The sequence below is a fragment of the Salmo salar genome, chromosome 10 (genome assembly GCF_965601325.2).
Source record: "Salmo salar chromosome 10, fSalSal1, whole genome shotgun sequence".
Classification (NCBI taxonomy): domain Eukaryota; kingdom Metazoa; phylum Chordata; class Actinopteri; order Salmoniformes; family Salmonidae; genus Salmo; species Salmo salar.
Window position 1 is genome coordinate 19126510 of NC_138300.1, and position 12943 is coordinate 19139452.

Here is a 12943-nt window from a genome sequence, read left to right on the forward strand (position 1 = left end):
GGCATATTTATTAACACTGTGTTCCCTGGCTGTGTATTTTGATTCTAACTGTTAATTGCATTAGTTTTCCCCATGTTTAATTCCCCTCATTAGTGATGGGTCATTGCTTGATTCACTACTTGCAATACTAATTGCCTCAAGAAGTAAAAGCTCCATGCTGATGACCGTCATTTGCTTTTCTGTTTTTCTATTGCAAACAAACAAACTGATTTGAAATACATATTGCTAATTATATTATCTGTCACTTTACATGTTGCATAAATACATTTGAAATAAGTTGTAGCTGGATATTTACTTTGACTTCTGATTTAAGTTTAATATTAAAACGTTTTTTTTTTTTTTAATCTATAATACGTTAAATTAATATTTACTCAAAATTGAAAGCTTTTCAAAATGTTAAAAAAAAATGTGTCAACATGAGTTGATGTCTTCACGCTCTTCTCCATTCTCATGCACCGTGTATAACTTGTCCCTACCAGAGTTTTTATGTACTCTTTCTCTGGAATAATGAGGGGATTACTGAAAACTTTCAGTCAGACCTTTGTCTTTAAAACAATAGATTTCTGAATGAAAGTCTTGTCATGGTTTCATTAGCCCCAGCCTCCTCCTGTGGGGTGAATGTAAGCTACATTTAGTGCAATTACTTGACTAGAAAACAACTGTCAATCATTCTTAAAGGGGAAGGATTCCAATTAATAACCTCTTTAATCCGCTCATTTTATTTCCATTCACCGGCACCAGCACTAGGCTACTCTCTCTCTCTCTGCACTTTGAAAAGACTATAGTCTGCAACAAAACCACATTAGTTGTCAAGCTTGTTTTGTGCACACACGTTTTGTCGTGTTTTTCAGCGTATTATGCACATTGTTTTTGAAGAAAGGCTAGAGAGGATGCAAGGTAAAATAGACAGGGATTGAGATTTGTCCGGCTTTGGTGTGCAGCAGCCGGACAAGGGGCGTGAACTACCTCAGTAGTTGAAGTGAAGTGTTGGAGGAAACAGGTGGAATATTGACAGTTCAACTTCATGCGCTCAGCACGGCATTTCTTCAAAGGTTGGTTCAAACCGCTATTACTCTTTTTTAGGCAACTATAAAAGACAGGTTAACGTTTTATTAGTCTAACATAACATGTCTATATGACATTTAAATCTGAGGAGGTGGACACTGAAAGTGAGAATGTTGTTAGTATTGGAAACCATTGTTGTTTTCCACAAAGTATAGAATTACAATATCAGTTAAATATAAAATACATAGATTTTGCATTTTAAGGACTATGCATTGTACGTTGTATATTTTAATACAATAATGATATGCCTAGTGCTTAAACATGTGCTCTTGAATATCATTCAACTATATTATATTGAATATAATAGAATAGAATGCAACAGAGTACAATACAATACAATACAATACAATACAATACAACTATGCAAATGTATAATATGTAGGGCATAATTAAATTGAGTTAATTTCACATTTGGTCCTTTTAAGTTTATGTATATCTATTCAGTAAAGGGTTTCTTACCTCTACTGTATAAAGCTATGTATTACAATTTCATGGCTGATATTTTATAAATTCATGTTAACCAAGATTTTGCCCCAAAGCGAAGTTTTTTTTCTGTCAAATTTAACTTTTGCCCAAACTTCAAGGGGTGGGCCTGTCTATGTCATTATAAACGTGTTAAATATAGCTATGTAAATAAGATATTTCAGAAAGAAATGTATCAACTTGTCTTTGATTAACAACACTATCAACAAGGCAGGTCCTACAGGCCCTAGTTTTGTCGCACCTGGACTACTGCCCAGTCATGTGGTCAGGTGCCACAAAGAGGGACTTGGGAAAATTACAACTGGCCCAGAACAGGGCAGCACGGCTGGCCCTTAAATGTACACATAGAGATAACATTAATAATATGCATGTCAATCTCTCCTGGCTCAAAGTAGAGTAAAGATTGACCTCATCACTACTTGTTTTTGTAAGAAGTATTGACATGTTGAATGCACTATCACACAGCTTGGACACCCATGCATACCCCATAAGACATGCCACCAGAGGTCTCTTCACGGTCCCCACGTCCAGAACAGACTTTGGGAGGCGCACAGTACTACATAGAGCCATGACAACATGGAACTCTATTCCACATCAAGTAACTCAGATAAAATCAGTAAAATCAGATAAAACAAAACTGATAAAAATACACCTTATGGAACAGCAAACACACACATACAAACTCACATACCATACACACGCACCATACACACGCTACACACACGTACACCTGTATTATGTATTGTAGTTAAGTAGTGGCTTGAGGGCACACTTAATGGATTGTGAAATCTTTTTTTAAATGTATTTTAATGTTTAACATTTTTATTATAATGTATTATGCCTTACTTTTTGCTGGCTCCAGGAAGAGTAGCTGCTGCCTTGGCAGCAGCTAATGGGGATCCATAATAAATACAAATACAGATTGATTTTATTTTATTTTATGTTAATGCTGTATAATATACTAAAGTCTATCACATCAATCACGTCTACCAATTTCATTGCACTCAATGTGCCTGGTAATGAGTTTATGCAATAGAATAAAGAGGCTCTGTCTTTTATCATCCGCTTTTGATTAATTGAATAATTATATCATGGCTCATTAAAAGATAAACCTCAGTGACAGATCCATATTCTGATAGACAACACATATACCATAAAACCCTTTAACTATTGCTGTATAGCACTTTGTGACATCGGTTGATGTAAAAAGGGCTTTAGAAATACGATTGATTTATTGATTGATTTAGCCCCCCAAAATGTTTGCTGATATTTTGTTGATCTTGAATAGATTATGTTAATACAATTATTGATTGTATGTTATAGTAGTGGTAGGTAGTAAATTAGTATATGAGAGTTTTAGAATTTTGATGTGGCACTACTAAATGGCAAAGACTCAAGACTGGCTTCTGATCCTGTGATGACTGTGACTTTGTTTTGCAGGTGCACAGAACTTGTGGAGGACATCTCTTTAAAAGTCATCCTTGGACCTGTTCCTTCACAAAGCCGAGCCAAGTCTACTTTTCCCCGCTAAAGGATAGAGAGTCCAAACGTTCAAATGCATTTGTCACTGGATACCATGAGCATGGTGGACGACAGCTGCCTCTCGCCCAGTAACTTCCACGAGATGGTGAAAGGAGGGGGGGCGGCGATGGGGGGCCGCGTCCACAGCATTGATGTCATCCTGGGCTTCAGCAAAGACCAGGACCCCCTGCTCAGCCCATCTGGGGGCCCAGGGCCCCACAAAGTGGGCTTGGATGGCCTGGGGGACCCTGGGAAGCAGGACCCAGCACACCCCTACGGGCACCTCTCAGAGCAGCAGTCCTACCATGGTGAGTCTCTTCGGTGTGAGAAAAACACCCCACTGGGCATACTGTAAATAACTGCTCTGTTTCTGTGGCATTTATGGCCAGCCCACTCTCTACATGTACAGTATATGTTTGAGGCCAAAACACATTAAGACACATCGACTAGTGCTTCGCTGGTGTTCATAAGTTATCAATCAAGCCCTCTCACTTCAAGCTTTGCTGCATTTGTTAGGAACATGCTGCATGTAGGAAGCAGCTAGAGCAGGATGAGGTCAAAGAGACAGAAGATTGAATGTATTAAATGTATTGTATTGATTACCAAGGGGGACGTTTTATTGTCACAGTCATACAATAAGACACATTACATACTTAAAGTGCGGCATTAAAACACACACAATCACATGCAATCTAGATGGCAGGGGAAGACACCAAACAAATACATGATAATGTGTATTTTTCATATAATTCAAATGTTCATACCAACATTTAATTAAGTGGACCACAAAGTGTGTCGGTGGATCCTGCCTATGATGCCTGAACTTGCACACTTCCCTTTGTCTTTTAGTGATGTAATGATTAGCGGCTTTACTTAAGTCATTAAGACTTGATTATTTCCATTGCATCAATGCGTTGAGGCGACGATGACCTCAATGGCTGCATTGGTTGCAGCCTTGCAGAGAGTCCGGGTTGTTTCTCAACAGCTCACAGAATGAAATAGAACATCATATTCTATCTCTATGGGGGGCAGTAGATGACATGTGTCTGTGCCTTGTAAATACTGTGAAATCATGCTGAGATTGAGAGATAAATCACAAAACAAGACGGTGAGGGGGTTTCGTCCCAAATCCCATCCCCTTGTGGAATTCCCCTAATCTTCTCTTGGACACAGATGAGATTTTACAGTGGTGCAGTTTCATTTCATTAACGTTTCGTCTCTGCATAAAATGTGATGTTTTTTTAATCTATGGTAGTTTTTACATTCTGGTTACTATCTATGGGGTCATAAAAACAAAAGGTTTAGTGAAACACGTAGCACAAACCAGCTTTTGATGACTCATGAAATTACAAAGTAATTGGAAGTGTCTTATGACAGTGTTGGTTATTATAAAATATGATCATAAGCACTGTTCAACCAGTGCAACAGCAATGGCTAAATTAGTGTTTGTTTCCGCTTAATATTCAGCACTAATTTACATGTCCTTAACACATAACTGACTTGTTAGTCATCCCTGTTCCGTCTGAATGGGCATTTTGTACTACATCGCATCACTTTGTCCCCTCCACATTGAGGTTTTCTGCTGGACTGTAAACATGACGAGGTCTTTAGACGGGCGGTTCCGACAGGCCGACAGGCAGGAGCTGGTCACTGAACCCAGCCTGACCCCTCCATTGTGCCACTATGGGCATTGTCGTAGGCTGTTAATGAGAGATAGATCAATGGACCCCAAAATCCTCCTAGCTGCCCCTGTCTGGGAATTGAAGGTTTTGCTTGGCTTTCTGTCCTGGTTCTATCAAGCACTGGTTTGATATGAAGATCCATTTAGCGAGGTTTGGGTTTGTTAGTTCCTACTCGTCATGGGTTTGAACTGGGTTGGGCTAGCCATATTTAGTTTGGTGATTGTGCAAGAAAGTTTCTTTCATCAAGTTTTTGCTAAGCACTGTAAAGTAATGGTATTCATAGTTGGGGTCGGCAAAATTTTAATAAGAAGAAAAACATGAAAAAATATGAAAATGTAATGAATTTAAGGTTATTTGTTGATGTAAAAATCGAAATGTACAGATTTTTAAGACTGTGTTTGGTTGGGGTGAGGTCTCGAGAAATGATTGGGGATAAAATGAAATTCTGAAATTCTGGCGAAAAAGTTTGAATACCACTGCTGTAAAGGGAAACACCCAAAGAGTCCCTATCTCTCCATGTGCTATACAGTTATGTGGTCAATGGGAACTGGTCACGAATATCACCCACAATACCAACCCAAATTGACAATCTATTACTTTTATGTGAGGGACAAATTACAGAATTGACAAGAGTGTAATGTTACCATTATGAAATAATATTTAAAATGGTGTCAATAAAGGCTGTCCCAATAAAGTGTCCCAATAGATAATGTGTTTACCAATAATTCATTATACCGTACAGGACTAGTGCACAGATCACTGCTATGATGGCAGATGCGCAGACAACTGATCTGATGGTCATCTTTGTGCCCAATATAATTTCATTACCCTTTGGGTAAATCTAATTCAACAGCCACGTTGACAGCGTTTTATGGCTTTACCTTGTAATGTTTACAGTATTTTCCTGATTATGAAACTGATACAAATGAAGGTCCTACGTAGATTAGAGTTAAGAATACATGGAAGCTATCAGAGGAATTAACAGGCTGCATCTGTTTCCCTCTGAGGATTAGTGGAAACATGCAGTGAAAGCCTTAGCAACTCAGCGCCCTGTATGCTGTTCATGTATGCTGCTCATGTATGCTTTGTTACAAGGCAGAAGGACAATCTACATGTATTTAGTTTGCATGCGTAGAGTAAGACATAACTTCAGCTTTATTTGGCCTACAGTAGCCTATTGTTGCATGTGTCAAATGTGTGCGTCCTGGGATGTTTTCAGAACAAACAAGTTATTAAGGGGTTGTGGAGCTCATTTGAGTATTCCATGTTTTCAGCTTTTGTCAACCCCGAACTCTTCAACAGCTAGACCTTTCATCACTGTCTTTTTCCTCTTTTCCCATTTCAATGATTTTTCATTCACATTATCCTTTTAACTGTGAAGAATCCCTGTCTAGCTAAGGCAGACATGCTGATTAGACATAACATATGATAGGAGAGCCTAAAACCAACATTTGTCTAACAAGCTAACGATACTTAACTACGTAAAGTTTTAGAAAGAACGACTTACCTTTGCAAAGAAAGCCAAAGAAGCTTGTTTGGTTAAATCAAAATGAGTCAAAGTCACTTTGTTGATGGATTAATCTAATGTGAATCTCTTCTCTCTCTCGCTATGGGCTCTACAGATTCAGGACTGTACTCGGACAAGTGTGATGGGGAAATTAATGATCTGAGGAAGAGTGTGGATAGCAATGGAGGGAAAAGTCCGGAGCCCTGTGAGGAAGAGCAGCCCAAGAAGAAGCACCGACGCAACCGCACCACCTTCACCACGTACCAGCTGCACGAGCTGGAGCGTGCCTTCGAGAAGTCTCACTACCCCGACGTGTACAGCCGTGAGGAGCTGGCTATGAAGGTTAACCTGCCTGAAGTCAGAGTTCAGGTAGGTTTGTCCACCACCACTTTTACTGGTACTGTGCTGTGCCCTGGTCAACTCCTCTGACTTTCTTGCCAATCATTGTAACTAGGAGTGGACTCAAATACTAACATCTCTGATCAGGTGCAACCTTGATCCAATGTGAATTCAGCCTCCAGGTAAATTGATTCAAGCTGAATATCAATCATCAATCAAATGTATTTATAAAGCCCTTTTTACATCAGCAGGTGAATTAAATGGTTAAAGGGCTTATGTTTTCTAATGAAAAACCTCAGTGGGTCAGAGATACCTTCTCTGAATCTTTAGATGATAATGGTGAGTGACGATAGGACATCTTTCGACTCTGTCAATCACCACATTCTTATTGGCAGACTCGACAGCCTTGGTTTCTCAAATGATTGCCTCGCCTGGTTTACCAACTACTTCTCTGATAGAGTTCAGTGTGTCAAATCGGAGGGCCTGTTGTCCGGACCTCTGGCAGTCTCTATGGGTGTGCCACAGGGTTCAATTCTCGGGCCGACTCTCTACTCTGTATACATCAATGATGTTGCTCTTGCTGCTGGTGATTCTCTGATCCACCTCTACGCAGACGACACCATTCTGTACACTTCTGGCCCCTCTTTGGACACTGTGTTAACTAACCTCCAGACGAGCTTCAATGCCATACAACTCTCCTTCCGTGGCCTCCAACTGCTCTTAAACGCAGGTAAAACTAAATGCATGCTATTCAATCAATCACTGCCCGCCCCTGCTCGCCCGTCCAGCATCACTACTCTGGACGGCTCTGACTTAGAATATGTGGACAACTACAAATACCTGGGTGTCTGGTTAGACTGTAAACTCTCCTTCCAGACTCACATTAAGCATCTCCAATCCAAAATTAAATCTAGAATCGGCTTCCTATATCGCAACAAAGCATCCTTCACTCATGCTGCCAAACACACCCTCGTAAAACTGACCATCCTACCGATCCTAGACTTCGGTGATGTCTTCTATAAAATAGCCTCCAACACTCTACTCAACAAACTGGATGCAGTCTATCACAGTGCCATCCATTTTGTCACCAAAGCCCCATACACTACCCACCATTGCGACCTGTACGCTCTCGTTGGTTGGCCCTCGCTTCATATTCATCGCCAAACCCACTGGCTACAGGTTATCTACCAGTCTCTGCTAGGTAAAGCCCCGCCTTATCTCAGCTCACTGGTCACCATAGCAGCACCCACTCGTAGCATGCGCTCCAGCAGGTATATCTCACTGGTCACCCCCAAAGCCAATTCCTCCTTTGGCTGCCTTTCCTTCCAGTTCTCTGCTGCCAATGACTGGAACGAACTGCAAAAATCTCTGAAGCTGGAGACTCATATCTCCATCACTAGCTTTAAGCAACAGCTGTCAGAGCAGCTCACAGATCACTGCACCTGTACATAGCCCATCTGTAAACAGCCCATCTATCTACCTACCTCATCCCCATACTGTATTTATTTATTTATCTTGCTCCTTTGCACCCCAGTATCTCTACTTGCACATTCACCTTCTGCACATCTACCATTTCAGTGTTTAATTGCTATATTGTAATTACTTCGCCACCATGGCCTATTTATTGCCTTAACTTACCTCATTTGCACTCACTGTATATAGACTTTTTGTTTTCTTTTGTTCTACTGTATTATTGACTGTATGTTTGTTTATTCCATGTGTAACTCTGTGTTATGTGTCGCACTTCTTTGCTTTATCTTGGCCAGGTCGCAGTTGCAAATGAAAACTTGTTCTCAACTAGCCTACCTGGTTAAATAAAGGTGAAATAAATAAAAATAAATAAATCAAATCTTTACTCTTGGGCAGACTTCTAGATCCTCAGGAGCTTCAAGGTCACTCACAGCAGGTGTTATACTATAAATACAGACAAGTAACAAAGCAAGCTGTGTCCTGCCCACACAAGCTCAGGTCTCTGGTTGTCTGAGGGCAGACATAAGAAGGTTGTCTTAGCAGGGCATAGTGCAGAAAAAAGGGCAAGGTCTTATAGCAGAATCTAAGGGCAAAGTCTTAAAGCATGGCAAAATGACACAGTAGGTATGGATGAAGGTCGAAATGATTAAGATTGATCAGTACAGTTCAAATACTCTGTACTGTAAATACAACTATAGCTGTTTTTCACGAAGCCCCCAGGGCAATTGATTGGAGTGCATTACAATTGTCAAATTGCTTATTTTTCCAATCCAACAAAATGTAGAAATCCAAAATACTAACCATTCAAGAATACCATCGCTCAATTTGTTGATGATTATTTATTTAGATGGTTTACTTGAATAGAGACGGATGCGGTTAAAACATTGATATTATGGACTTTACCTGCTGAGGGATGACGTTTTACTGTAGGGCTTGAACATGCTCCACATCAACAGATTATGCCCATAGGTGCTCTGAGACTCCAGTAGGTACCAAACTTTAAATTAAGACAAGTGTCACTGTCCAAACCTTGCTGACAATGGCTCAGGTCCCCAGTTCTCTAGGGACATCCCAAAAATGGTGCAAGACAGCAGTCTTAGAGCAGGTCAAAACACGGACAACACTGAAGGTCTCGGAACAATTCAATTCAATGATTCTTTATTTATGAGGATACTAAGAAACCAAAATAGGTAGCTTAAAGCACTATTCTAAGCCCATTTGGTACCAATTGGAATGATCTGTGCTGTAAATACTCTGGACTATAAATCCAAACCCTCTGCCTTCCTCTAGGTGTGGTTCCAGAACCGCAGAGCCAAATGGAGGCGCCAGGAGAAGATGGACGCCAGCACCATGAAGCTGCATGACTCGCCCATGCTCTCCTTCAACCGGCCACCCATGCACAGCAACATGGGGCCCATGAGCAACGCCCTCCCCCTTGACCCCTGGCTGACCTCACCTCTGTCCAGCGCCACCCCAGTCCACAGCATCCCGGGTTTCATGGGCCCAGGACAGGGCCTGCAGGGTGGCTACCCCAGCCACAGCTTCCTCAACAGCCCTCCACCCATGGGCCAGGGGATGCAGTCCATGGCACCACCCCCATACCAGTGTTCCGGTCCCTTCACCGACAAATACCCAATGGAGGACGTGGACCAGAGGAGCTCCAGCATCGCCGCACTGAGGATGAAAGCCAAGGAACACATCCAGTCCATGGACAAAACCTGGCAGCCCATGTGATGGTCTGAGGAGGGCTATTGAAACTGTGTTTCCAGTCATGATTGGGGTTTTGGGCCATGATAATGGCTTTTTTCACACAACAGGATTGCAGTGATGGCACCAACAAATGCTCAGTTACGACTGATGATATTTCTAAGATTTCCAACACCAGTGACATTTCTACCCTTTGTCAGCACTAGAATGGTTCTTGGTCTCTTTTTTGATTTCCATACTAGTGATGTGAAGGATTGGAAGTTGATGCATATTTTGTGTGCCACTATGCAGAAAGGTTTTTAATCTGGATCTTATGACACAGAATGTCAAGAAAGGCCCCGCAAAGGTAACTAAGACTGCTCAAATTAACAAGGTTATGATAGAATACTTTTTTTAAATGAACTTTTATGAAGCAACTGGAACAAGGATTCCACTGGACACTAATTGCCCTTGATGGCAACTTTTAGATTTGTATCCTTATCTAGTAGTTTGGATTTTATAAAAAAGGCAACAAATACTTCCTTCTCAGTAATTCTGTAAAAACGCAAACACTGTACACTCTAGTCAGGTTTTGGGCCAGGCCTAATTGTGGCGTTAGCTAAAGAGCTATAACCATTCTTGCTTGTAACAAAGCACAATGCAATGTCTCTATAGCTCAGACCACAACTTGTCCAGCCACTGAGCCACTTGACACAGAAAATCCCAAAGAGTATTGGGTATTTGAAGTTTGTAATGCAGATCACTCAGCCTGTCCATGTGTTAATTTCGTTACTCAATAGTCTATTTTTTGCAAGAGTAGTTTTAATGTTTTTGTTCTTTGCTGTTAACCATGAATCTAATAATAAGTATACACCAACTCATGCCCCCTCCAAATCCTTTCATAAAAGACATTCTGTAGAGTGCTCACACACGGTCACATTTAACTCTGCAAATTAAGATTTGTGTATTTTCCTAATTAATCCAATTGTCTAATTTATCATGAATTTTACAGGTCAATTAACCAGTAATTCTCTCAGTATTTGTGAATGGCCATGCCATGTCTCCCATAATAGTAGTTGAAGGTTGCGGCAGTATGAATCACTATGTCTATGACCCTGAAACACAGAATCATTCATCCAGTTATGATGGTCAGGTTATTTCAACACCTGGAGAAAAAGGATACCACAGCCACCTCGGATGAAGGGGAAACACTACATTTCTGTCTGTCTTAACTGCAGTTATAGTGGAGAGCCTCTGTCCACACCGTGGGTTGTGGGGTCATGGTTGAGATATCCTGGCTCAGGCTAGAGGGAGCTTTCAGCTGGGGATGCGTAAAACAACCTGTCATGCTATTTAATTTGAGAAGACGTGAACACCTTTTAACACCCAATTAACATCTATGAAAGTGATTTACTCCTAGTCTTCATTGACTTGATGAAGATTGATGGTTGCCCTGAGGCTAACTTCAGACTGCAAACACACATGTCGATATACACACTATAGACTGCACACACACTGATATCAACACCTTTTACGATAGTGCTGGTAGGCCAAACAATGTGAGGCTCTTCTTTCTTGAGAATAGTTCTTGAGGAGTGATACATAATTAAAGCCAGTCTCTGAATTTGATGGCACCCTCAGTGTGTGACATCTTGATTCTCTGAGGAAGCAATATCTGTTTTAGTAATTTTTTGGAGAGCTGCTCAACATGTTTGGGTCAGTCAAAAAGAGTGATCTATGGCGTAAGCCTCCTACAGTGAGAAGGGAAGCCAGGAGACCTCCCTCTCACACGGAAGGGGTGGGAATAGGACAGGGGGACAGAGCGAAAGAGGCCACTGAAGTAATTTTTTATTTTTTGCCTCAGTGGCTGTTGGAGAAGAAAACGTGTTGGCAGCTTGGCCTTCCGTCACTGTGTGTACGTGCAGAGCAGCAGAAGGAGAACGGTTTGATGTGTCACCCTATATAGTTTCCTCTTTGTTCGGCACAATTGATCCAAGCCATCTTCTTTGTCTAAAGTCCGAGGGGGAAAACGGTCACAGACTGCACTAAATAGGCCTCTGTAGCGAGACCCCGGGAATGAAAAAAAGAGCATGAATTGTCTATTTGGCATATGTCGAAGAGATACTACATGGGGTGTACGGGTCCATTGTGGCATAATGTTTTGATAATGACTATATGCATATTTCATATGGTTTATGTATGGTAAAAAAGACAATCTTCAACCACGTTGTTAAATGATAATGTGTCATATCAAGGGCTTCATAGGATTAAACATTTCTGATGTAAAATAATTTAGCATTTTGATTTTGACAATACTTTTACCAGGTAAATATTGTTCATCCTATTGCAATGTGCGAGGGGTAACATATAATTACTATTATTTCAGTGATAGTGTGTAGACTATCACAATATGGAGGAAAGAAATTCCATTACACAAAAGTGGAAATGTTGTAGCGTTTGTTTTGAAAGGAAACTCAAAATGTCTCTGCTGCCGGACATATGATTAGTTCAGAGTAACAGAGTAGAACTGTTTAAAAAAGTTGCCACAGAATTATCAGTTCATCCAACTTACTGTTTGACTGGAGTTTACAAAGTATTAGTACTGTGTTACTGCAAATATAAATCTGTTTCTTTGTCATAGACAGTAAAAGCCCCATTGGTCAATACACAAAGTAATATTCAGTTGTTTTACTGATGTGTTATGGGATTCTATGCTCACCTCTCACGCTCAACATTGTTGATTTGCTAATTATGCCATATTAAATGGGCTGTTCTTTTTTTTCAAGTTTACTTGCAGTTGTCTAGTTTTTATGTTATCAGTGCATACTCTTTAGCTGTTAACTCTAGTCAGGTATTTTCAGGACCTCACACCCAACATAGAAACAGGGTTAGTTTGAACATTAAACAATATGTTTAGAAATGTTTGTTCCTCATGTGATACTGGGACCAAGATTAAGCCAAAGTTTAGATATAAAAAATATTAAAAAATGCACTAGAGACTTGGGAAGTTTATTTTAGGTTTTTATCTGAAAATATACAGGACACTTTTTATTTCCCCGTATAGACATCGTATTTGTTACATGTTCTAGTTCTGTTACTGTTTACTTTTAGTTTGTCTGAAATGTTCATGTCCATGTTCTAGAAAACTTTAATACCTACTTAAAAAATAAACAAATATAGTTTGATAGAA

The 12943-nt window shown here is 40.4% G+C and overlaps 1 protein-coding gene across 1 annotated transcript; it reads left to right on the forward strand.

Annotated features, from left to right (window-relative positions):
• Positions 1–704: 704 nt before the first annotated feature.
• Positions 705–12943, forward strand: LOC106613680 (retinal homeobox protein Rx1). Its single transcript, XM_014216195.3, has 4 exons — positions 705–1052; positions 2989–3377; positions 6374–6627; positions 9358–12943. Exons 2-4 carry the CDS (start codon positions 3104–3106, stop codon positions 9799–9801), a joined length of 972 nt encoding a protein of 323 aa, XP_014071670.1. The 5' UTR covers positions 705–1052; positions 2989–3103; the 3' UTR covers positions 9802–12943.